Genomic DNA, 24,611 nt, shown 5'->3' on the forward strand with positions numbered 1-24,611 from the left:
TGCAGGGACACAGCCTGGAGGAGGGCTCGGTGAGGAGGCACAGGAAGGCACTGCTGGAGCATGTGCAGGGCTTGGAGGGGAGATGCAAGCAGGAGAGGGATGTCGCTGGATACCTGAGGAGTTCAGCTTCCTAAAGCTGCATGTTCTGCAGCTTTACTGCAATGCACGGAGTGCATGCACTGGGCAGGCATTAAAGCAGATTTTCCTCTTTAATTTTCTAACAACTGATGTGTGTTATATGTGATCCTCCTGAAGCCGTGACAAATGAAGTCATTTCACAAGACTAACTCCACTAGAAAAGAAATACTCTTTCCCAGTAATAATAATGACCAATATCTCAAGGCTTCACATTTTCCTGAAGTAAAGACATCACGAGAAGCAACTTCTCTGCTTTCACTCCTGATTCCTTTTCTGGAATATTCCCATACTTCTACAGCAAGCACAAAAGAACCAAGTGTTCAATACTGTTATTTTTCCCCTAGCAAAATCAGCAAGACAGAGCTGATAAAGAACATCTTTCATTAAAGCTCTGAAGGAGGGGGAAAAAAGGTCTGATGGAGGAAAGATGTGGATCATTACTCCGTAAGAATTCACAACACAGACGATGACATGTCCCATTATGTAAGCTTTTGTTCAGTTGTGGCAGTGCAAACAAATTCCTGCGTTGTGTAACAACACGAGAACAAAATGAATCTTAAGGAAACAACGTTTTTAATGTTCCATTTGGCATATAATCCTACAGCCGTAAGCTGTGGCTTTCAAGAGGCTGTCACCTCATCTACCCCACCCCAAACTTCCTGCTTTCACCTGTTCTGAACTCAAAGAACACCAGCATATTGGAATATGCACAATTTGTTATACAATGTGTTCTTTAGAACCCTGGTTTTTGTGTTCCTTATCAAAAGTTTCTGAAGAACAGATGCAGAGTTTAAGGTGCTGGGATCAGTTCTGGATCAAGTAATTTTCTTTCCTTACAGCTTCAGGTTTTTCAGGATGAACTCATTTGAAGGTCAGATGCATTCTGGCCAGCTTTTGCTGCAGTTCTTAATTACTGTTGGGTTTGTGCTCTCAGTTTGCAGTAAGACTGAGTGAGTTGAGACATGGTAAAACTACTCCAAACTTTGACAATCTCCCAAAATCCCTGGAAAATAAATCAGTATGATTTTTGGGAGGTTTTTAGTAAGAATTATTTGTGATTTTATATTCTGAATGTATCTTAGGGGAGAGTTAGGTATCATATATTTTAACAGTAAGTGAAAAATTACTGATTTAATGCAAAACCACTTAATGGTTATGAAATTGAATAGGATGTGGAAGCCAATTGGGTCTGAAGGACCAAGACCTGTCAGAAATGGTTCGTATCTGGAGCAGGTCCTGCCTGGGGGCAGTGCAATGGATGAACTGCCTCTTAACCTCACCAGACTTCATTTTCAGTGCCAGTTTGCAACCCAAGGTGAAGTCAGTCACCTTACTTAAAATCCCTCCAAAGCCACTGCTTTAAAAGCTGTCCATAAATGCAGGAATAAACCAGCCCTAAGGGCTGGAGCTGAGCTGAGCTTCCCTGTGCTCCAGTAAGAGCCTTTCTGAGACAATCTTCCTCTCAGAATCCTTTGTGTCCCCAAATGCAGCGAGTTTAACACACTTGTTCACAGTCCCTCAACTTCAGCAAGTGAAAACAGCACATTAACAAACATTGCTGTCTGTCTCATTAGCCCCCACATCTGTCACCACACTCTGTTTTATGATTTTGTTTATCTGGAGCTCCTCTGAGCCCAGCTAAAGTGCAATAGCTGGGAGTTTTGCAAGGTCTGGAGTCACCTTGTCTAAGCAAATGCTGCCTCCTGAAATGAAAGCCTAAGCTTTTGACAGCAATTAGCTTTGAAACAAAAAAGAGAACTGGGGAATTAAGATTTCCAGCTGCTGGGAACACCAGGGTCTTAACTGCTATGGAAATTAAACAGAGATAATCACTATTGAGATGGGCAAGATTGCAGGAGTCAGAGGCACAGGAGTGAAACTGCACAAGGCTGAGAGGTTTACAAATACTGAAATTAAATTCTACTTCATCCACAGCAGAATTCTACTCTGCAAGAAAAACTGAACTGATAAGATTATAAAACACATGGAGGACTGACCAAGTAAAAGGAGCAGTAAAAAGAGGCTTTTCTTCAAGAAGCAGAGTCCTAAAAATTCCTGAAGCTCTCAGGATGAACCACTTACCTCACTAGCAGAGACTTGCAGCTGATAAAGTAAACCAAACCTCATTCCTTTCCTAAAGGACTGGGTTTAACAGCAGCCCAAATAGCAAAGGCTGGGACAAACACACACCAACCCAAGAACAGATGCAATAAACTACTGAGGGCCAGGGACAGGAATTTACAGTCAGTTTAAGGGGTAGCTCCAACACATTCACAAGATGCCTCAGAAAAAACAACTTCCCTGTCCTCTGAGGCAGGGAAGTTGGAAACACTGAGCTCACAGATTAGCACGTGCTCACCTCTTCAGATTTACCCAGATTTACCCACAGTTTTTAAATAAAAAAAAAGTAAACCCCACTTAGAAGCAGTGAGATACTGAAATCTTAATGGCCTGAGATCAGCTAAAATACATCCTCTCTACCCCTAATTAATTTTTAGATTATCAAGGGAACATGGCAATACCGGAGACCCTATTCAGTTTTATGAAGGTTTACTTTTTTACAATTTATCTTTGTTTTCCTGTTAATTACTTTCCCCCCAGCCCTTCAGTGTGCATTCTCACTGGCTGACCTTTCATTTATTAACAATCACTGCTGAGTATTACATGCATCCCTTCTTCAGACTAAAGTAATAGTAAATGCATAAACAGACAAATATTTAACTTGAACACAACACTTACACTTCTCCCATGGGAGCGTATGTTGAACCAGTTACAGTAAATTCATTCAGAGAGCAGCTGTCTCCTTCTACTTTGTCCAGGATAAACATCTGAAATTAGAGAGTTACAAGTGTTACTATCTTTGAACAATAATTAATGCAAGAGATTTAAACAGGCTTTAAGCGAGCAGGTACAAGAGGCAAGTTCAGTGAGAATGAACAAACCAGACAAGATCTCATTCTGTGCACTTCGATCCCACGTATGTTTGAACTGCTCCATACACTGAAGCACAAAGTACAGGGAACAGCCCTTCTGCCCACAGATCTCTTTGGAGAACAGAGCTGAAAACCACAGGGAGTGAGTACACCCCAGCTGGGAAGAGCATTCAACACCACCTGACAATCCTCACTAGATCCAAGCTCTTCCTAAGCTTCACATCTGTAAATTCATGCTCATGGAACAGAAACCATGAATTCATTCTCTGCTTTCAAACAGTCAAAAGCAGCTCAGCTGAACACTGTCAGCTTGGACACTGACAATTTCTTCCAAAATCAAAATAAAAGCATCTACAAATAGGAGAAACTGAGATTTGAGAGGGGATGTTTTAGCAAGAGCCAGACTGTGGCCAGCTTCTCTTAATACCAGCCTCAAGTGAAAGTGTTTCCTGTCCTGGTTTCCAGTGACAAGTCACTTTACCACATGGGGCACTGGGAGTTCAAACCAATCAGCCAACTCAAGTGCTCTTCTAGCACTGGTGAAACGGTATTTTCAAACACCAATCTGAAGGATGCAGTTGTACCTCTAAGAGATCTGCAACTCAGTCTTTCCTTTGTTTCCTTCAGGCAGGATCACATCTGAGAGGCTGGAGATAAAAACCACAGTGCCTGAAGCTGTCTTACTCTCATGGCTTGTTGGAGTAGCACTGGAGAAGATAATTCCTCACCAACTGATGGTGTATCCTAAAGAAATTCCTGATCCAGTGGTTAGCACAGGCCATTTTTGTCACATCACATTTTAGCAATGTCCTCTTCTCCCCTCATTGTGCTGCCCTACGTTTTAAACCAGCATCCTCACAAAACACAGCCCAATAAAATAAACTCATCGTTACAGGTATTAGAATTTTCGCAAACTGCAATTCATGTTCTTTTGCAGCTGTCAGAGGTTAACAAGGAACCAAGCTGTGCTGGACAAGATCTAAAGCATTTAGCCCTCTAAATAAGGAGCAGAGCATTTTGAGCTTTTAAATAAACACAACTTAAATGATGAGTTAACCAGGGAAGCCTCCTGCTTTTGGCATCTGCAGGATGAAAAAATCCCTGCAAAGACTAGGGCAGTTATGCAACTCTACTGCAAGTAACCTCCTCTGGAATACTGATGAGCAGCTGCTTTGTGTCTCTTAGGTATAAATACTACGATACTTAAGGAAGTAGAACAAGTCAACCACCAATTAGGAAGAAAAAGCCATCAATCACATGGGAACAAAGTGCTTAGGGCTTCCAAACTTTCACCACTGGTGTGCAGTGCTCAACATGCACACATTTGGAATTCTAACCCAACGTAATGAGGCTCTGGACATTCCATGTTGGAGTTGCTGTGCTGTTGAACATCTAAAGTTGTTAAACAGAAGAATTCAGTGTTTTCTCCATTAAATCCCACCACAGAAGCACAAACTGGCAACTGAACATGCATTATGTTAAGTGACCAGCCATGAACGTCCCAAATTAGCCAACACCAGAGCATTGGGGGAAGGGAGGAGAGGCACAGAACTCACGCTGACCTAAAAATACACCAACGCTGCAGATGACCCTGGCAATGCTGGTGACAGGGTCCTCTGCACCTCAAACTGCTAAATTGGTGTTGCACATTGAAAACACTGCAGTGATCCCCACCACACCAGCAAAGCCACCGAAGGTAAGACAACCAAATAAAGGTGGAACCACTCAGGAGTGAAAACACCTTTGACTACTGAAGTTACTGCAGCAAATCTCCTTTTCTCATGGTAAATTTCTCCACTATTGTTGTCTTTCTCAATCGAAGAGGCAAGTTTGACATTTACAGACACTGTTCCACAGTGTGACTTTCTAAAAGGCAGAAATCACACCCAAGAATCACCAGTAACCTGAAAGGCTCACACACAAGTCAATGGAAAGCTGCTTACAAACAACGTTCTCCTCCATGAGTGTGGGCACAGCTATTTTTGGCCATGACTAAAAAAGGAAAGAGACAAAAGCCTCCAAGACTACACAGTGGAAAACCGAATTCAAAGCCGAGGCTTATCTCAGGGAAATAAAGCAGGATTTTGACCACATGAGAACAGAGAGAGGCGGGATCAGGAGAACTGGAGCGAGGCTGAGGAGAACAGGAGCAGCAGAAGCAGCCGTACCCTGCACACGGACATCTGGTTCGTGGTCAGCGTCCCCGTCTTGTCGGAGCAAATCACCGAGGTGCAGCCCAAGGTCTCCACGGAGGGCAGGCTCCTCACGATGGCGTTCTTCTTGGCCATCCTGCGCGTGCCCAGCGCCAGGCAGGTGGTGATGACGGCGGGCAGGCCCTCGGGGATGGCGGCCACGGCCAGCGCCACGGCGATTTTGAAGTAGTAGATGGCGCCGCGGATCCAGGAGCCGCCGTGCACGGGGTCGTTGAAGTGGCCGATGTTGATGATCCACACGGCGATGCAGATCAGGGAGATGACTTTGGACAGCTGCTCCCCAAACTCGTCCAGCTTCTGCTGCAGGGGGGTTCTCTCCTGCTCGGTGGCCACCATCTCGTCACGGATCTTCCCGATTTCGGTGTTTACCCCCGTTGCAATAACCACCCCCATGGCCTTACCGGCAGCAATGTTCGTACCCTGAGGTAAAGGAAGAGAAGGGAAACCTTGGAGTCTATCTACAAACAGGGTCTGTGGGTGAGTCTGGTCTTAATTTAACACAAAAACAAAACAAAAACAAACAGACAAACAAAAAACAACAAAAAAAAATCCACCAACCCAACCAACCACACCACAAAAACCCCTCAAACCCCACCACCGACTGTGCTTCAGCCAGGATATGGAAAAGGGTGAAGAGGAAGAGGATGATGTGCTTCAGCCAGGATATGGAAAAGGGTGAAGAGGAAGAGGATGATGTGCTTCAGCCAGGATATGGAAAAGGGTGAAGAGGAAGAGGATGATGTGCTTCAGCCAGGATATGGAAAAGGGTGAAGAGGAAGAGGATGACGCTCCCTGTGTCTGTAAGGGAACACTCCAGGGTGGAATTGCTGCTCCCAGAACAGGCTCAAAACGAGGCAGTATTGATCTCTCACAAGCACCACAGCCAAACGCAGCTGCTGAGCAAGCAGCGTGTATTTCAGCTGGAATACTGAATGTGTTTTACCTCTCTTTTTTTAATTCAGGCTCTATTTTGTCGGATTTAATGTTATTTACTATGAGTAATACGTGTGTTCTTTGGGGCTCCCCGTGTGAATGTATTTAACATGGAAAGGAACAGTAAAATTAAGCTGCCTGTCAACAAAGTTATTTTCTTATCTGAAAGATTTAATCCTTCCTTCAAATTAACTTGAACAAGCTGTTTCATTCCTATGCAGAAAACCAGTTCTCAATTTTAGCTACACAACACCACGATTTGTGTAGGCTCTTATCATGCTGAAGAACTATTACTTTAGGAAATTACTGCAGAAATACTAAAAGTGTGTGTGCTCCACCCTCCAAGACTTCCTTGTGAAGGACAAAAATAATTTTCCTCCTATAGACTGGTTTCATCCAGCATCTTCCCCTGAGGACAGCTTTTATTAAAAGCTAATTCTAATTTTTAACGCATTTAGTTCAACGCGTACGGAGACACACATAGAGATATGTACAGGGAACACAGCAAAGTCATGCAGTTTTTGGGGAAAGACCTGAAGTTTTGCACATTTTTATCAGCTTCAGTGTCATTTCATAAATGTTTTGAAAACCTCAAAACAAACTACTTACAGAAAAGAGCATGTTCTTCTTGTCTTGATTTACAGCACGAGGATCAGGCACAGGGTCCGTGTGCTTTATAACAGACACAGATTCACCTAAAATAAAGATAATAATCTTAAGAAGAGATTTGGTATCTGGAGCCTTGAGGGAATCAAAAAGTTATTCTCGTCAGCCTTAAAATTTTTAAGATGTCAGAATTCTTTCCTCAAATTTAATTCTTTCCTCTTCATTTAATTGCTTAAGTGAAACAGGAAAGATTTCAGTTGGCCAGGAAAACTGAATGTCTGGCTTTTAGCAAAAATTCTGTATCAGTTTCTAAAAGCATGTCACACAGGTACAGAAAGGTTCCTTTTCTTTAAAAGCAGATGATCATTGCTATGCCAGATTTCACAAAGTGGTGCTCTCAGCTTCACTCACTGAGTTACACTACTCTGTAAGCTCAAGAGAGCCAGAGCTTCCTCCTTTTAAAAGGATTTTGGTGAGCAGTATCTCAGACCTCACTCCTATTTTATCACACAGGGAGACCTAGGCATCCACTTGGCTAAAAAGAGCAATGGCTTCCTTTAAAACAAGAATTCTGTTCCTTAAATAAAGGCAAGGGATAGTCCCTTTTTGCAGAATTCTGATGGGCTATTTCCACTTATTCCAACATCTTTACAGGCATGGAGTGTGTCCATTTTCCTATGCTAAACATAAGTAAAGCTTGATCAGTCTTGTGCTATTCAGGATCTGTGGTGAGAAACTCTGGAACCTGTTACAAGACAGATCCAAGGATAAAAAATAGGCTTCCTATGAATACTTCACTGTTTTAAAATTCAGAGCTAGTTAACATTAATTTATGCTACCAAAACAGGCAGACAGATCTCCATGTTCCAGCTGAAAGAAAACTGTTGTAGCATGCTTGGTTGATTCCCAGCTCCTTTCCTATATTCAGAAGTGCTGCTACTTTGTTTTTGTTTTCAACAAATCTGAAAAGGGCTCTAAAAATAGCTCCTGCATTTGAGGTCTGGTACCAGAAAACACACCAATGTGTGTGCACAGAATTTGAGCAAATAAGGCTCGAGCGCACTGAGTCTTTAGTGGCAGCAGCTTGAAAGCTGCCAGCATTACAAAAGTTGTTCTCTCCTGTTGCAGAAGACATTTATAAGATTTACATTCTTTCATACTGGAGTGGTGACACGATGTTCAAACCTAGAAGACTCCGTGAACTAGAAGAGAAATTCATAATTTTTTTTTTTTTTTAAATTTTAGTTTTCCACAAATTGCTTGTGTCAGCTGGGGGAAGGGGAAGACCAAAAAAGCATTACAAGACTCAGTAAGAATGTTCATCCCACTAAAGGGAAAACAAAGCCAGTGATGAAGCAACACATTCAGCCACTCTAGATCAGAAATTTACTGCACTTGACTGCAGAGAACTTCAGTAGCTGCAGGCTTGTTTCTAATGGATCATTGCAAACAAATGGGGAAAAGGCACCTTCAATTATGCACCTAATTACGTAAAAGTCACAGAAACGGTACCTGTGAGAATTGACTGGTCTACCCTTAGAGTTGTAGATTTGATAGAAGTAATTCTTATATCAGCAGGAACCTTGTCTCCAACTACAAAGAAATGACAAGACAAAGTCAGAATTTTGCTGTTTGAGAGATTACTGACCAAGTGTCCCTTACCTCCATCAGCCAGAAAAAATGACTTTCCAGTTACTGCACAGATAACTGGGGTCACCAGCAGCTTCCTGCTGCTTTTGTGACTTGCGATACTCCCGTTTTCTGAGTATCCAATACACTCTGGCAATTTAGATTTGCCCCTACCTAACCTCCAAGAAAGAAGCTGTAAATCACCGGATTGTTTTTCTAACCACATGGCCACTTGAAAGCAAAGGGAAAACATTCTCAAGAGCAAGGTATCAATTTCAGAAGATGTGTTTATAAATAATCAAAACCCGTAGCTAAGGTGAATCCAGCTCCCTTTTCAGAACAATTGGTCCTGCAGAGCCTTTTAGTTGTTCTCTCTATGCCCAAAGTGAGTCCTCTGCTCTCCAAAGATCACATTATCTACATCTATTTATATAGAAAACGAAAAGAAATTATATTTTCCTTTTCTTTGGCACCAATTGTGAGAATAACGTGCTTCTGCAAATATGCTCTTGTAATGTTATACTTTGAATTCTGCCAGATGTTTCAGAGTTGGAAGTTAACCTCAGATCACACAGTAGCTTTATTTTCCAGTAATGCTGCTCTATTAAATAACCACAATCCATATCTCAGTTACAATTTTCACAGATCTCTGTTGTGTTTATCTTGTCGTGCACATTTCTACTTTGCAAAACACGACACTGAAGAAAAGAAAATAGAACAAACAACCCGCAAACAACAAAACATCCACTAACAAGTGCCTGAGACACAAAGGCAGCAGATGATAAAAGTTAACACCACCACACTCCTAAAAATGGCAGAGTGATAAATCCAGTTGTCAGTTAAGCTCCAGCATCCCTAACACCTCAAAATTAATTCTTCTCCCTACTTCCTCTTACCCAGGTTTTCCTAGTTTTTAAGACAGAAACTAAAGCTCTACCATTTTGTGCCTACTGCAAATAAATGGCTTCAGGCAAATTAACTTGCTAAAGCATATTAATGAGGCACATTTCTGATTCACATGGAGGGGTTCTACGTTCTGCATGTCAATATTGTTAATTAACACATGACTGAACACTCCTAATGTAACTTAACATCGCAAGCATTCAAGTGTCAGCTATATTATTATAAAATAATGCAAAGAAATACAGAAGGGAGAATAACTAACTAAAGACAGCTGATCTTTTCAGTAGGTGGAATCTGTGTCCCTGCAGTGAAATTAAAATAAGCTGCAATTCCTGCAGGAACTGCTTATGCAATCAGCAGCAATAATGCACATTAAGAAATAATATCATGAAGAACTCCACAGTGGTGTCACAGTCTTGGCTCATCCAACCCCTCACACCCTGGAGCGGAAAACTGTGGAACAAAACCCTGAGGAGGAGAATGAAGTGCTACTTCAAACATTAGGAAAACTTGCACCGTGTGACTTTCTGTAAATTCAGAGTAACTCCAACCACTAAAACCAGCAAAAGATGGTATAGTTTTGCCTGTAGAGTTACACACGTGCTTTTGTGAGCATGTGTATATGAAAGGACAAAAACCCACCCACAAATGTGTCATTATACCATGTGAATACTAATTTAAGCCACAATGCCCTTGGAGCAGCAAGAGAAAATAGCCTTAGACAAATGGTGACCTAGGCCAAAAAAGGCAAAACTATTCCATTGCTCTCCTGGTGTCCTGAGGAGGGTTATTTGCAGACACACAGTGGCAGCTGCTTCTCAGATATGGCTGGACAGGCCAAGCCCTCGGAGCAGTGTGCTGAGAGGTCTGGCAACCTGCACAAACATCTTCAGGGAGCTGCAAAACTACGGCCAGCCCACACCCACCACGTCTGGCAACCCTGGTGAAGATGCAGAACACAAAAAAGAAGCTGTTAAAAAAACAATCTTAAAACTATCAAGCTACTGGGCAGAACATATGGCAAAGTTCACAAGTGATTTTCTAACCTACTTCTGATTTCTAACCTACTTCTGAACCGCTCCAAGTTGTTCATACTCAATACTCACATGACTTAGAACATTTGGAGAGACCCCCTCTAACAGACTTGAGATTCAACATCAGCATTTCCATGAAAACTACTACTGTTGTTATCAATTGCTTGAATCACCAGAACTGAAGCGTAAAATTTATTATGACAGCGCAGCTTTATAAATTTATCTCAGCAATTTAAGATAAGACACATTATTCACTCACCCTCTCTAACTGGGAAGGCTGTAGTAAAATATTCAAGGCATTTCCAACAGGCAGGAAAGCTGTATGCCAGGGTCAATTGCAGAGACATTTTAAACAGCTCTTTGTAAAATAACTACTAGAGGCTAATTCATTTATAGTCTTGAATATATTGCTGAGAGCACAACTGAAACTTAATATAAATAGGAAGTCATCCTATGACAGAGAGGAACCACAGGAAATTTTCTGTGAGCAGTGTACTATAGATTTCATCTACAAAGAGAGGCTTCTTTATCATATACTTTAAAACAGGAAAAAAAATGGGGGGTTGTTGTTGTTTTTTGGGAAGCTTTTTAAAATTCATATAATTCAATCCACAGAACCAATGGAAGTAGTATCCAAGGCTTGAAAGAAATGAAAAAGTGATTATGTATTTATGTTGCTCAGCACAGAGCTGCTACAGTAAATGTTATAATTCCAAAGTGTGACATCTAAAATAAAAAGTCAGTTGCAGGAATATTTTCATCCATTATTTCAACCGAAGGTTTTAATCCTAAACAGTCCTTCGATTTCCACAACAGCTCTGAAGAAATAAAATAAGCTGCTTTCAAAACTGCCCAGGTACATGTTCTGAAACATAATGTAGCCAAATACATAGCTACTGATTAAAACAGCCCCACCAACTACAGCACTGACTGCTGTCTGGAGGAGGGAGAGAAGGGTTTGGTTTGAACCATTACAGCTTTACCCACAGAATCCTTTTACTCATGCAAAGAACTTTAACATTTTAATACTGAGCTTCAGCACACAATAAATGAGTCTGTTTACAACAACCTGGTCACAACAGGGGGTTAAAAAAGATAAATATCCATTTTATTTAACCGTGCATCAGTCTACACTGAAACAGACAATTTACAATTTCTACTCCTTGGTAGAAAGTGGAACGGCACTTTGTTGCAATATGAATTTAAATTTGATGTCAGTTGCTTTAAAGAAGCCACATTTTTTCACTGAAAACAGGGACAATTTAGTACTTTCAAATACCGGGTTCTTCAGCCACCTAACCAGCAATGCTACCTTCCAAAATTCCAGTGATTACACCCAACACTCCAGCTCTTCCCAAGTTTGAAGTTCCCCAGCCCTTATCTTCCTGCCCCCAGTGCTGTGGCAGTGTTATGGGTCAAGTTTCCTCCATGTGAACAATCACTGACATATTTATTTGATTTTTACACAGTCCAGCCCTGCTTCTCCACAGACCTGTCCCAAACCAACTTCAAGTACAGAACGTATTAAGCAACCCGAGTCCCAATTTTCTACCTGGCACTGACCAAGTCCTACAGTGAAATGATAACTCATTACCTGGGTGTTCCATCTGAGCACTGATACCCCTTGCAATGCTTTACTAGTTTCCAGCAAGGCAATAAAATTAAATATTTCATTTCAGAATTCTGTCAGACAATGGTTTGAGACGCTCCCTGGGAGACCTCTATGGCCAAAATACAATAATTATTTTGCAGGTTATGGCAGTCTGTGCTTCAAGCAGCCCAGGAAGATGGCCAGAGGTGATGGGACACATATTCTATGAACACTTAAGGTGGAGTGAAAATAACTATTAAAGCTGAGTGGATTTCATTCCCTCATATTTTTAGTTACTTCTGGGTTCTAACAAAGCACCTTAGACTACAACAGGACCATACTCCTCTTTATCTCAAATTATTAGACCAGATCTCAGTAGAGTCTATTGAGATCCACATTCCAGATTTTCTAATCAAAACTGCTGGTGACAGTGGGTTCAGGAAGCAACATGAACTGTACCCCAAAAGGCACTAAGCTATAGAAGAGTCCTCAGAACAAAGCTACTGCTTGAAATGTGTACTTTGAACACCAGGATCGGCTCTGTTAACTCTGACCCCTCACACCCCTGGAGACTTGCTCAGGTTTACAGGCAGGTACATTATAACAAGTGAAAAGTTTTGCTTCTTTTTTTATGTTAATGTGGTAAAAGAACAACTCCTCTTCTTAGCAAAGAAAGCAATCTGTTTGCAGAAAGTCCCTCTTTGTGATCACAGCAAGTGAAAGGAATATCTGCAGATTATCAGAGGAGTTTGTATATAATATGTACCTCACACTTTCTTATTTATGTTTATCATTAACCAAAGCCAGTGTCACCCTGGATCTGCTATCAGCATGTTGGGGGTTGGAACTGGACTTTTGTAAGAAAGATTATCAGTACAGCTCCAATTATTCTATAGTTGTGCAGTTTTTGAACACAAACTGTTCCTGAAACTGAGTAAAAGCATCCCCAAACCAACTGCCACAAACCACCAAATGGAGAGAACAAAACAAGAAAAGTCTTAATATATTAATGTCCATTGTTGACAAGTTCATGTATTTTGGGGTTTGAGACACTGTGGTCTTTCTCCTGCTTTATTAGGATGCTTTCATTTCAGCAGTTAGCATTGTAATCTAGTATTTCTAGAGTAGAAATAAATAAGTATTAATTCTTTTGCCAAAACACATGAAGTGTTAGCAACTATTTTCTAGTTTAACATGACATATTACTGGTACAGTTATTTAAACTGCTTTTCCTAGTGAGATATTTAGTTTCTTTAGGAGTCAGTCATTTCAGTCCCCTCCTTCACCCAAAAGTAAGTTTATCCTGTAAATTACAGCACACACCATTGCATGAACGTTTACTAATAAAATGAAGCAAGTGAAACTTCCAACATGAAGGACTGAAGAACTCAGTTTAAGAATTGAACAGATTTACAATAACGGATAAGGGTGTCACACACCCCAGTCAACAGAACTGAGGATTTTCTGAGTGCTGAATTGAGTTTTGCTGAGGACAGTAACATTTAAAGCTCACACCTATACAGAATGGTTTGCTTTTATTTAGAGGTAGAGCTGCTCCAGCACAACTGCTTTTTGTATTACACTTCCTTAACACAAGCTCAGCTTAGCTGCTCCTCCCTCCTCGTACACAGACAAGCTCATCTTCCTATTGTGCTTGATTTCCTCAGACCACCAGAAACATCATTTTTCTTCCGTAGTACCAGTTTTTAGGTATTTAACACTTCCTGAACAGGGCATAATAAAATGGTACCGAAAATCAGAAGCTCTACAAAACAGGAACATAATTGAGTCCATCTACACTTTCATACAAGGCCAAGAATGTCTAAGTGTCAAAATTAGAAGAGGGATTATGAACCAAATTTTAAGTCTGAGTTTCCACTCCAAACCAGGAAGGTAAAATTTATTTTCCGACGAGACAGATTACACCAACAAAGGTCCAACAGTTGTAACCATAGTAGTAAAACAGCACTTGCTTTCACTTACAAGGTGACAGAACAACACACTTCAATTAATTCTTTGCATTAGACAACGTGTATGAAACAGCTTCTATTGCCCACCTTCTGCATTCTGGGCAGACAGAAAATATCCCAGAGCTTACCGCGCAGTGTATGCAAGGTGTGAGTATCCTAACCCAGGAACTGTTCAAGGTAGAGGTTAACAAGTTTTAAACAACACACGTTTATTATTTTCTTATCAAGAAAAGGTAAAAGGACAGGGAGAGCTTTGCTTTCTGGGAGCAAAATATTTCCAGGTCAAAACGGAGGGTTGAGAAAAACAGAGATACTGTGTTAAACAGTGCATAGGACTCGAATTTTTCTTAACTTGTTTCTCCTCATTCTCCAAGAACAGACTAGTCATTCTCTCTGAAGAGGGCACCAGAACATTAGGTAAGATGTGCTGATGGACAGGGACCCTGCTTCTAAGTTTGCACTCATTTCTAAACCACATTTGTCTAGTTTTAGCTTTTAATTAGTGGATCTATTTATACCACTGCCTACTAGATGGAAAACGCTAGTGATCAGCCTATAAAAATATCTAATAGCAGAAAGAACAGTCTGGTAATTTAAGCTTCTGGTAACTTAAGCCAGGTCAGGTAGAGAACAACGACTTCTTCACGCCAAAGCTGAAGTCCTTTTTCCAAGTTATGCTGCATTTGAGTAACAGAAGAACCAAGAGTCAGAACTCTGGAAGTGCAGCAAAGTTTAAAGTACAAGTTTTCTTTAGCCTTAAAAAAAAGAGCTTCCTTTCTCAGGGTAATACAGTAATAAATGTAAAAGCATTATCTTGATGTTCAAGCTTTTTACTCAGCACTATTTGTGCTTACAATAAACCCCACTTGGTATCAGTTCTGTCAGAGTACAGAATATCAGATATATTCTCAATCTTCAAGCAACTAAACCAGAATTAGTTTTGCAGTTTTTACCAAACAGTCTGGTAACTGTGAAGGAAAATGCTACAAGAATTGGGGTAAAAATTGTGAATGTGTTTTGCAATATTTCACATGTGTGTTAAAAGTGATAGGAGTTTAGGCCGTGCCCTGAGTTGAACCTCACATAACTCCAGACTCCAGTGAAGTATGGAATGGAGTTTGGACTGTGTCTGGTTATCCCCAAGCTGCCTCTGATGTGTTATCCAAAATGTTCACTGAAGCTCACAGATTTATGCATCACTGGTACACGTATTTATTAACCAGGGATCTTACTTTCCTGTCTTTTCTGGTTCAAAAGTAGTACTTTAGGGGGAAAAAAAAAAAAGGCAAAATATGTGCATTAAAACCCAGACCCAACAGTTTGCATCGGGTAAGGAAACATCCACAACATTTGCAGTCAATTCTTTTTCCCCATCAAGAGAATTTCCCAGCAGTTTGCTTTAGGACAGCCTCCAGCAGGTTCCTGTTCTAGGCTTAAGCCTTCCTCCATCCTTTATTTTTTCCAGTCTCAATACTTGCCCAGAAAAAGTAAAACTGCATCTCTAGCACTGAGTCTGAAAATCAATCCTAGTTGTTAGGAAAGTAACCAGGCACAAAGACCCAGATGTTTTGGAATAAGAACTGCAAAATCCATGTTTTTAGTTGTACTACCAGGGAGAACCTGGAGCTCTTCACATGCGAGTGTGACATAATTCACATCAAGAACCTTCCTTCCTGACCTTCTTTGTCCCAAAATTCATCTTTCTTCCAGTATAAGGCACTCAAGAGTCCTGAAGTGCTCTGCAGTTGGAATTTAAAGCCTCAAAGTAGTTCTTGCCTGCTCTGTGCCAGGTATGAAACTAAATTTTCTGGAATATACACTAATTTAATAAGCAACAGCTTCTGGCAACTCTGTGTATATTTTTAACATGTTGAGTAGTTACAGATACACTAACAGATGACAAGAACCATCCTTCAGAAATTCAGGGAAAAGAGGAACTACTGTGGCTGCGCTTTGGTCATTTACTGACTGCAACTATTGAACTTTCATTTATTAAATTACAGAAACTCAGATACATTGTATCTACTCCAGAAAACTGTAGACAGTAAAAAACAGCGGAAGTGAACAAAGGTCATTTCTGTTCCCAAATGTGCTTCTATTAAAAAAAATACATGATTTATAACCAATTCATCCCAATTTTTCAGGCTGAACTTCATACGAAACTTACATACAAAAAAAAATGTAGAGATGTAGGGCGGTGTTATTCTAAATTCCTCTTTAAAATGTCACTTTAACTCAGCAAACAAAAAACTCAACTAAACCGAAGTGTATCTAATCTATTAAGATAGCCCCTGGTTACAAGTTTCGAGTGTACCCTCCAATTAACTGCAGCTTCTACAGCAGCATGATAATCCATTTAAAGACAGGCAAACTGAAAAGCCACGTGAGGACAGCAGCTGGATGTTTGTCAGTTCATCAGTTCTACGAAAAACTCTGCAGCTTAGTAACCATCTCACACCACAGCTCTGAGAACCATCCCCACCAAGCAAATCTAAGGCACACGTGCCAAATTTGTGATCCCAACATCCCAAAGAGCTCCTGTTCCTTGTACAGTACCTTTTCCACCATCTCTGCTGAAGTGAACAAGGAGCAAAGTCTTCCTAACGACATGCAGTTAAGAAATGCCTGTCTGCACGTACCAAAAGCAACCTAACAACTCCTACAGTGAAGTTACCTCTGCGTCAGACCCACACACAGCTATTTCACACCAGCAAAGCTGCTACAGCATTAAATACAACTGCTTTGCAAGGGATGACTTGTGGAAATTCGTTCACTATTAGTTATCAGCGCGGGGGAGAAACCAATCACCTGGCTATTTACGCCACTTGTTTGAAAGATATTTGCCTGGACACACAAATGTCACTGGCACTCTGCCAGGAATTCCACAGCCAGATATGCATCCCAGCATGAAGGGCTCTGTCACTTCCCTACATGGCCATCTTTTTGCAAACACCGTGTCAAAGGCCATCGCGGTCCCCCTGCACTTGAGGCACAGGCATGCACAGAGTCTCTCTCACCTCCAGGTCTTGACACCAGTGCTGGGACACGGTGCATTTATTGGTTCTTCTCTACTTGCACTGTGGCTTTTCTCAGTCTGATTGCGATTCAAACTTCAGCAGTGTCTAGCTACAAGAATTTATTATTCCGGTGTTGGAAGTTGTGTTACGCTGAAGCACAGATTTCTCTATTAAACATCCATGTGACTTAAATTACTTTCACTTGAAGCTGCAGTTGATTATAAATGTATTGTTTGATCCACAAATTTAAGTGAGTATTTTACTCAGAAAAGCTTCTACAGCCCACCTATCTTAAAGGACAGTCATAAAACCTGGATATTTTTTGGGTTTCTACATGAGCACACTGGCTTAAGCTCGTCCTTATTTAAAAAAAAAATAATCAATTCTATATATGCTGGACTATCAGTCATTGTTCTACACGCAGATTTTAAAACAATGCAATAGTAATCCTATGATAAAGAGGAAACTATGCTTGTTAAAGGCAGCCTGGTGTTACAGGCACATTGGTTATTCCCAGTTCGTTTTTCTCTCTTTTAAACAAAGTAATTGATTTTATTGGTACTGACAATATACAGCAGGTAAGTAAAAGCCCAAACATCCCCCAGGTGTTCTCGTACAGAATAAAGGCAGAGCTAAATTTGAAGATGAAAACACAATCTGTACCTCTACTGAAATGGCAGTGAATCAAGGAGAAAGTGTTCTGTGCTCTAGACACCCGCCAGAGCATCAAAATCCAGCATTCCTCCTCAGTGATACCACAAACCAGTGCAAAACACACAGTCATCATCTCACAGTTCTACCAATTCTGCTTCAAAGTACCAAAAAACACAACCCGAGTGTATTCCCATGATGAAAACTCCTTCCAAAACCACCATTCCATTGCTGACATTTAAAAACAGGATAAGGATTTGGCCCAGACATCTACTGCAGAGCCTGTAATTGATACAGTTCTGTTTGCCTCAAAAGGACACGTCAAGCACAGCAGAAACAAGCCCCTCCTTGCAGAGCACACGGCCCTGGCCGTGCAGAGCAGGAGCAGCGAGGCACAGAGCACAGCCAGTGACAAGGCATCACAGCTCACCCCTCACTTCACTGTCACCACTCTGGCTTTGGACTTGCAGCTGAATCACCCTGCACACAGAACAGGGGCTTGAGACAGGGCTCAGCCAACGTTAAAGTTTCTCAAGGAACGAAAGCCGGGCAGGCAGCCAACACCAACTTCATTCTGAGTGCTCACTCTCTTTGCCTGCTAATTAAAACAGGAGGATAGTCAAGTTTAAGGGTATATATTTATCTCCTCTTGAGACAGCTACCACCTCTAAAATCAAAGCGGCACGAGCGCAAAGTAAGTTTGATGTACGCCCTGCATTGCTCCCAAGGGAAAAATCACTCAGTTAACAGCTGATAATGACCTACAAAATCGGAGCATGCAACACTCCTGACACTCGGCAAGAGCCACCCAGTTCTATCTGGGAAGGAACAGTCAAGCCCAGTTTAGGGAAAAGTTATTACTATGGCATTTTCACCCAAATGATGGAGTTTTAGCTAAAAGTATATAACCCTTCTATTTCTGCACTCCTTCCAAACAAAGACACACCTTTTAGAGCAAAACTAAGATATTAGAAAGCTCTAGGCAGAAGCCCAGTGATGTCCAGTTTTAAGACTGGCACTTCAAAAGCTTACCCAGGAGAAACAGGGAGCTCTGCTCTGCATAGCTCATGTATTTGAGATCTGCGCAGCAAATTGTCAAAAGAAGCAATAAAGGATTATGAAAGACCAGAAAACAGTGAAGTCATGTGCCAGTCATACTTGCTGAGAGGACAGAAGACATTTGTGAAGAGAAGTTCAAAGGCACTACAAGTCTAAGAGCTGAAGAAACATATTCTGATGAAATAACAGAGCGTGATCAAAAAAAAAAAAAAAAATCTCTGTGCTCCCAAACCTAAGGAAACTGACGACATTTAAAAACCAGGAACAAACATCTACTTTGTGACAGAAAAGCAGACAAGTTTTAAGACACTCTGAAAACAGACACTAGAAAACAAAACTTTAAATTCGTGACAAGTGTAAAAACCACAACTCCAGTTAAGATGCTTTGCTTTTAGACCAATTAAACTAAGTGGCAATTTAAAAACCAATCCCCTCCATACAATTGCACATTTAAGGTAATTACAGATGAACAGCAACAAGATTGTTCTTAAGTGAAGCATATACTTAAGAGTCTTGGAAAACTCCCCCCAGGGCCTCAAATCATTAAGACAAAGCCCCACAACAATTCCACATTAATATGCTAATGCATGTATGCACCACAGAAGTGGGTCTTACCTGCCACTTCCACGATATCACCTGGGACAATGTCTCTTGCTTTAATCCTCTGGACACTTTTTCTGTCCTGTCGATACACTTTGCCCATCTCTGGTTCATATTCTTTAAGAGCTTCAATAGCATTTTCAGCATTTCTTTCCTAAAAGACAGCAAAAATGTGTCATTTTCAAAGCCCTCAAGGAAAATAAGCCTGTCAGATCCGATTTTTCAAAAGCATTATCATATGAATGCTACCATAACTCAGCTCAGCTATATTTCTTCATACAGAACATTTTGTGTTCCCTCCCCTTACGAGGTTGCTGACTGGAAATCATTAGTGTAATTCAGGTGTTTGTGGGCCTTTAGAACACAGAAATTGTTTATTTAAACCCTGCAGCATTTCCCATCAAGAATATCCACTGTGTTGTTGCAGGGAGGCCACACAAAGAGTTCCATGTCACATATGGATGCTTTTTGACATTAAAAAAAAGCAGCAAGCAGAATTAAGATTTGTGGATGTAGGAGTTGGCTGTACCTTGGCAGAAGCAGCTTACACTCAGCCTGCAGTGGACCAGCACCGCTGAATTTTATTTTCTTACACAAATCAAGGATCAAGTTACAATGAAGCCAACTTATTAACAACTTTATTTCAGCAAAGCAAGTCATGCTGAGGTGAAATTAAAGCATACACTAGAAACTTCCCCAAAAATCTCTACAAACAATTTACAAATTTGCATGAATTTCCACACAGAATGCCCTTTTGATTTCCACTAACACAACAGCTTTCCTCTCTCAGCTGCAGTCCCCACACTGAGCACTAGCAGAGATTGGTATCAGTGTTGTGATGCCACCTGGATAAAGAACAACTGTAGAAACCAGCAGCTTATCAGTGCTCCTTCTCCAGCTCTTGGAGAGAGAACTTATTTTCCATTTCCCTGCCTATTGACAAGAACAAACGTCACTTAGCCCTGATAATTATAGATAATGGTAGAGTGCACAGAGTTTTTAGAACATCTGCCCTTCAAATATACATCAGCCTTTCCAGATAATAAAAAATTTCTCCTTGCATGTCAAAGCAGAAACAAAACGATCAGAAATTCAAATGTTGAGGAACTCACTAGTTCCCTGTAAGAGTGTAGCTGAAAATGACTGTTACTAAAACTGCCTTAAGGAACTAACATTCACATGGCACAGCTCAGGGTCTGGCAGTGCAGATACCAGCACAGACCCATAAATCTGCAAGTAATACCAGCCTCATATTCCACCAGGTGAATTAATTCTGCTCCTCAGCACCAGAACACCAAGACTGCTTCTCTGCGGACTATGAGTCATCGTGAGGCAAAACCTTACAGTCCCACAAAAGGAAGGTTACTTCAACAGAATTTTTCCTTCAGAAAGAGATAAAAATTCAACATGATGACCCAGGTGGCCAAGAAAGCCAATGGCACATGGCTTGGAGCAGAAATAGCGCAGCCTGTAAGATCAGAGCAGTGCCCAGTGACCCCTGAGGCACCTCCAGTTCTGGGGGCAGTTTTGGGCCCCTCATGACAAGGAGGAAATGGAGGGGCTGGAGCACGACCAGGAAAGGCAAACAGAGCTGGGGAAGCGTCTGGAGCACCAGGAGCACCTGAGGGAGCTGCTGGGGGCTCAGCCTGGAGAAAAGGAGGCTCGGGGGGGTATTGTCACTCTCTAGAAAAGGAACAGAGCAACAATAAACATCCAAGTTGCACCAGGAGAAATTTAGAATGGATATTAGCAGCAATTTCTTCACAGAAATGGCTGTCAAGCATCCAAACAGGCTGCTCAGGAAAGCAGGTGATTCACCGTGCCTGCAGGTATCTAAAAGATGTACATGTGGCCCTCAGGGACGTGGTTTCATGGTGGCCTTGGCAGTGCTGGGTTAAAAGGTGTCACTTGATGATCTTAAAGACCTTTTCCACCCTCAACAACTGCGTGATTGAGCTCACTCAGCCAGCTCAGCGTGCTAGACTGAGTGCTTTTGCTGCAGTTTGCCTGAAGTTAGGGCAGTCAGACTATCCTGCAGGCACTGAAGCACTGGCAGGTGGCTCCTGGGGAAAGGTGACCGTGAGAGGAAAGGTTGAGGGCGGCAGGGCCTGGCCGTGACTCAGTGCTCACAAGTAGTACCTGTAGGAACAGATACATTTATGGGTGGAGCTTGTGTACTGTGGCTGATTTTCCATGCCCATTGGAACAAGGGAATGAGTCACTTCATCTGTGCAGCAACTCTCTTTCACAATGAAGTTCCATGCATGTAGAAATATACACAGAGGTGTTCTTTGCATACTGTGACATCTGAAAAAAACCCTGATTATTTCCTACAAGGGGGAAACAATTACATGAGAAAAATCCTCAGACTATACAGACAGCTTTACCTTCCGTTTTATGATTAAAATTAGTACCTGCAGAACCTCAGCTCAAGAGTTTCAAGTTAAACATTAACTCTTGCACAATTACTTTATGAAGACTTGAATATAAAATGTCACTTGGGGGGGGGGGCAATGCTGTCACCCCTTGACCAACATTCTCTCTTCCCTGCACACCTGCTCCAGCAGGTCGGGCAGCAAGCTGGGTACTGCTAAAAACTGCATTTTGAGAAACATTCTTCAGGCAGCTCATGTGGGATAGCACAAAGCAGAGCACAGGAATGTGCAGCAATGCCACTCAGGGCCGCTTCTTCCAGCAAGCAGAGTCCTCTAAAATATGTTGTAACTGGACTCCTCCTCTTAATTTTTGTTATTTTGACCAGTTTGCTATTCTTTTAAAGCATGAAGCCTCATGCACTGAGAGCAAGTAATTATGTCACGCTAGCACCCTCCCTTAGAAAAAAAAACAACAAAAACAATCAGTCCTATAAAGAACTTACCATAAAAACCTCTAACAAAACATCCGCTGTCTAAAGTGATCAAATTAGCAAACTGAAGTGATATGAACATTTCTGTTTTGGCATCTCATGAAGTGTTATTTTATGTTATGATACTACTGTCTATATGATTTATAAAAAGGCATCAAATTAATGTCACAGCTGACAGCGTAGGAAAAGTTTTACGGTATTTAGATGTCTTCAGAAGAAACTTGCGCCTTTTGAGAGAGTCTTTGGATGTACACTTAATAGGTACTACAGTGATTGAACAGGGAGAATTAATACTGTATTAATAATTTACTAAAACACAACAGTTGTCTCAAGAGGAAACAGACAACAAACAAGATTACAAGTGCTCCATCCTTTGTTCCTCAGTGGGGAAAGAAACCCAAGCAAACCACTCTGATTGTTCTTAGCTTTGCAAGGCCTGATTTATTGCCTGAATTCAGGGCTCTATTCTGGCCTGTCTCGTTCATGTGCTCAGCAGTGTGTGGCCAAACACACTGATGGGCATTTTGCCTTTCTGGCAACACTTCTAAAGCTTTCATTTTACCTTTAAGTCAACACTTTCTGTGGAGAAGCTTTATGGTTTGCTGACTGTCTGGAATCCAAAGTTAGTAACACATCCTTGTGTTGTAAGAACACCCAACACTACAGGGTACAGTGCTTCCCCTTAAACCATAAAACCCCCAAAACATTTGTGATTTGATGCTGTAAAGGTCTCTGCATACCTGCCACACTCCCACAATTGCATTGGCTACTAATATAAGTAAGATTACAAAAGGCTCTACAAATGCTGTGATTGTTTCTTCACCTTCTTCAAACCAGGCCAGGACCTGAAAGAGAAACACAGTGATTTAAATTCCTGATTTACAGAGACACCTTGCAAACTTCATGTCTGCTAAGTTTCAACTGCTTAGACTTCAGCACTTTTGGAAACCCCTCAATCTACCAAGATTGTAGCTTTGTAATTCATGAATGAGTTGGCAAAACGCAATGGAAAAAGAGAAAAAGAATCTTTACTAAAGTAGTACAAAGTTCATTTTAGAGGCCGCTCTTCTTTTAAAGGAGTAAGCTATTTATCTGGGAAACAATTGCTACTGTTGCTTCAGAAGTGAAAGCAGAAGTTGTGACAACAGTTATGACAATGAAAAAAATTTATTTCATTACTGCATAAAACAGGACAGATTAGTGTGACCACTTAAAACACTAAAACCTTCCCAGAATCTGAATTTTAAGCAAGTTAATTGCCCCCCTTTACCAGTAACTTTGCCACACAAATGGAAACAGCACTGTAAGTTTTCGGTGAGTAGATGCAAAAAATAAGCACCTACTTATTTAAATACTAGTAGTGTTTTACTGAAACACCTAAGTGAATGGTATAGTTACATCTGAATCTGGATTGTAAACCAAGTAGCTGATAAAACTCAAAACTGGATTATAAAAGGTAAATCAAACTTGAGGACTTGCATAAAAGGCTCCACATAGATTTTACTTTGATTCGTTTGTTTTAGAAGTGCACTCCAGTTTTAAGCATCTGTCATTCACTTGACTTGAACGTATCAGGGCCTCTGCAGAGTGCTGGAGTCACTGATGAAAAGTCAAGTTAACATGACCAGAGAGGAAGAGCGTTTTTGTCAACATGTTGAGCAACAGGAAGCCTGGAAAGTGACAGTAAATAGGAACAACGTGTTGAGATAATTAGGGCTGGTAGTCAGGCAACAGCACTCTGAATCACTAGAAGACTGCAGCGAGCAAACTGTTACTAAAGCAAGCCCATGATTCCACCAACATGCTGCTCCGAGCTATTGCTCAATTGTGAGACGCTCCAGGATGTCAAAAGGAAGGAGCAGCAGCATGAGAGCCTCAAGCTGAAAACAGACTGTCAAGCAAATCCAATGCAACAACAAATTTTTATTACACAGGGATAAACTTGTAAGATCCAGGTTGCGATTAATACGGCTGCATACGATACGTGGCAGCACAACGTTCCGAGGGTCTGTGCAATCCCCCCGCAGAACAGATTTAGTTGGGATTTCTCCACACCTCGGTGCTCTCCAAAGCCTGGAGCAGCTCCTGCCAGAGGCCCTGCTGTCTGTGCTCACCCCACACACACCCCCGTGCCATGGGCAGCCTCCCCTCGGCACCAGCACTGCTGCTGCCCCTGGAGCTACTGGAGAACACAACGCGGCATTCCCAGAGCTCTCAGAGTACACAAGGTCACACGCTGCCATCAGAGTCAGTTTCTTCCACCCCTTTTTTATTAGAATTCTGTAGAGCCCACTTCGGTTCCAAACAAAGCAAATAAATTCAATTATGTTGTGATGTGCTTATCTGAGCAGGCACCTACAAGGTTAACTGGAATAAAACATCTGCTTAACACAATGTTAAACCAGAATCTTCCCCGGTTTAAGACCATGTGTGTTGTAAAATAACATTGGGAAAGGCCACAACTTCCA

The 24,611-nt window shown here is 41.4% G+C and overlaps 1 protein-coding gene across 2 annotated transcripts in view; it reads right to left on the minus strand.

Annotated features, from left to right (window-relative positions):
- The window catches only part of ATP2A2 (ATPase sarcoplasmic/endoplasmic reticulum Ca2+ transporting 2), a 44,544-nt gene that overhangs the window by 12,775 nt on the left and 7,158 nt on the right, over window positions 1–24,611 (minus strand). For both annotated transcript variants that reach the window (XM_040080671.2, XM_058422831.1), the window contains exons 4-9: window positions 22,884–22,988; window positions 19,293–19,431; window positions 8,336–8,416; window positions 6,827–6,912; window positions 5,240–5,704; window positions 2,878–2,966 (exon numbers count right to left, since the gene is read on the minus strand). In XM_040080671.2, coding sequence (XP_039936605.1) covers window positions 2,878–2,966; window positions 5,240–5,704; window positions 6,827–6,912; window positions 8,336–8,416; window positions 19,293–19,431; window positions 22,884–22,988 — 965 coding nt within the window. The remainder of the gene's footprint in view (window positions 1–2,877; window positions 2,967–5,239; window positions 5,705–6,826; window positions 6,913–8,335; window positions 8,417–19,292; window positions 19,432–22,883; window positions 22,989–24,611) is intronic.

The sequence above is a fragment of the Hirundo rustica genome, chromosome 17 (assembly GCF_015227805.2).
Source record: "Hirundo rustica isolate bHirRus1 chromosome 17, bHirRus1.pri.v3, whole genome shotgun sequence".
NCBI lineage: Eukaryota > Metazoa > Chordata > Aves > Passeriformes > Hirundinidae > Hirundo > Hirundo rustica.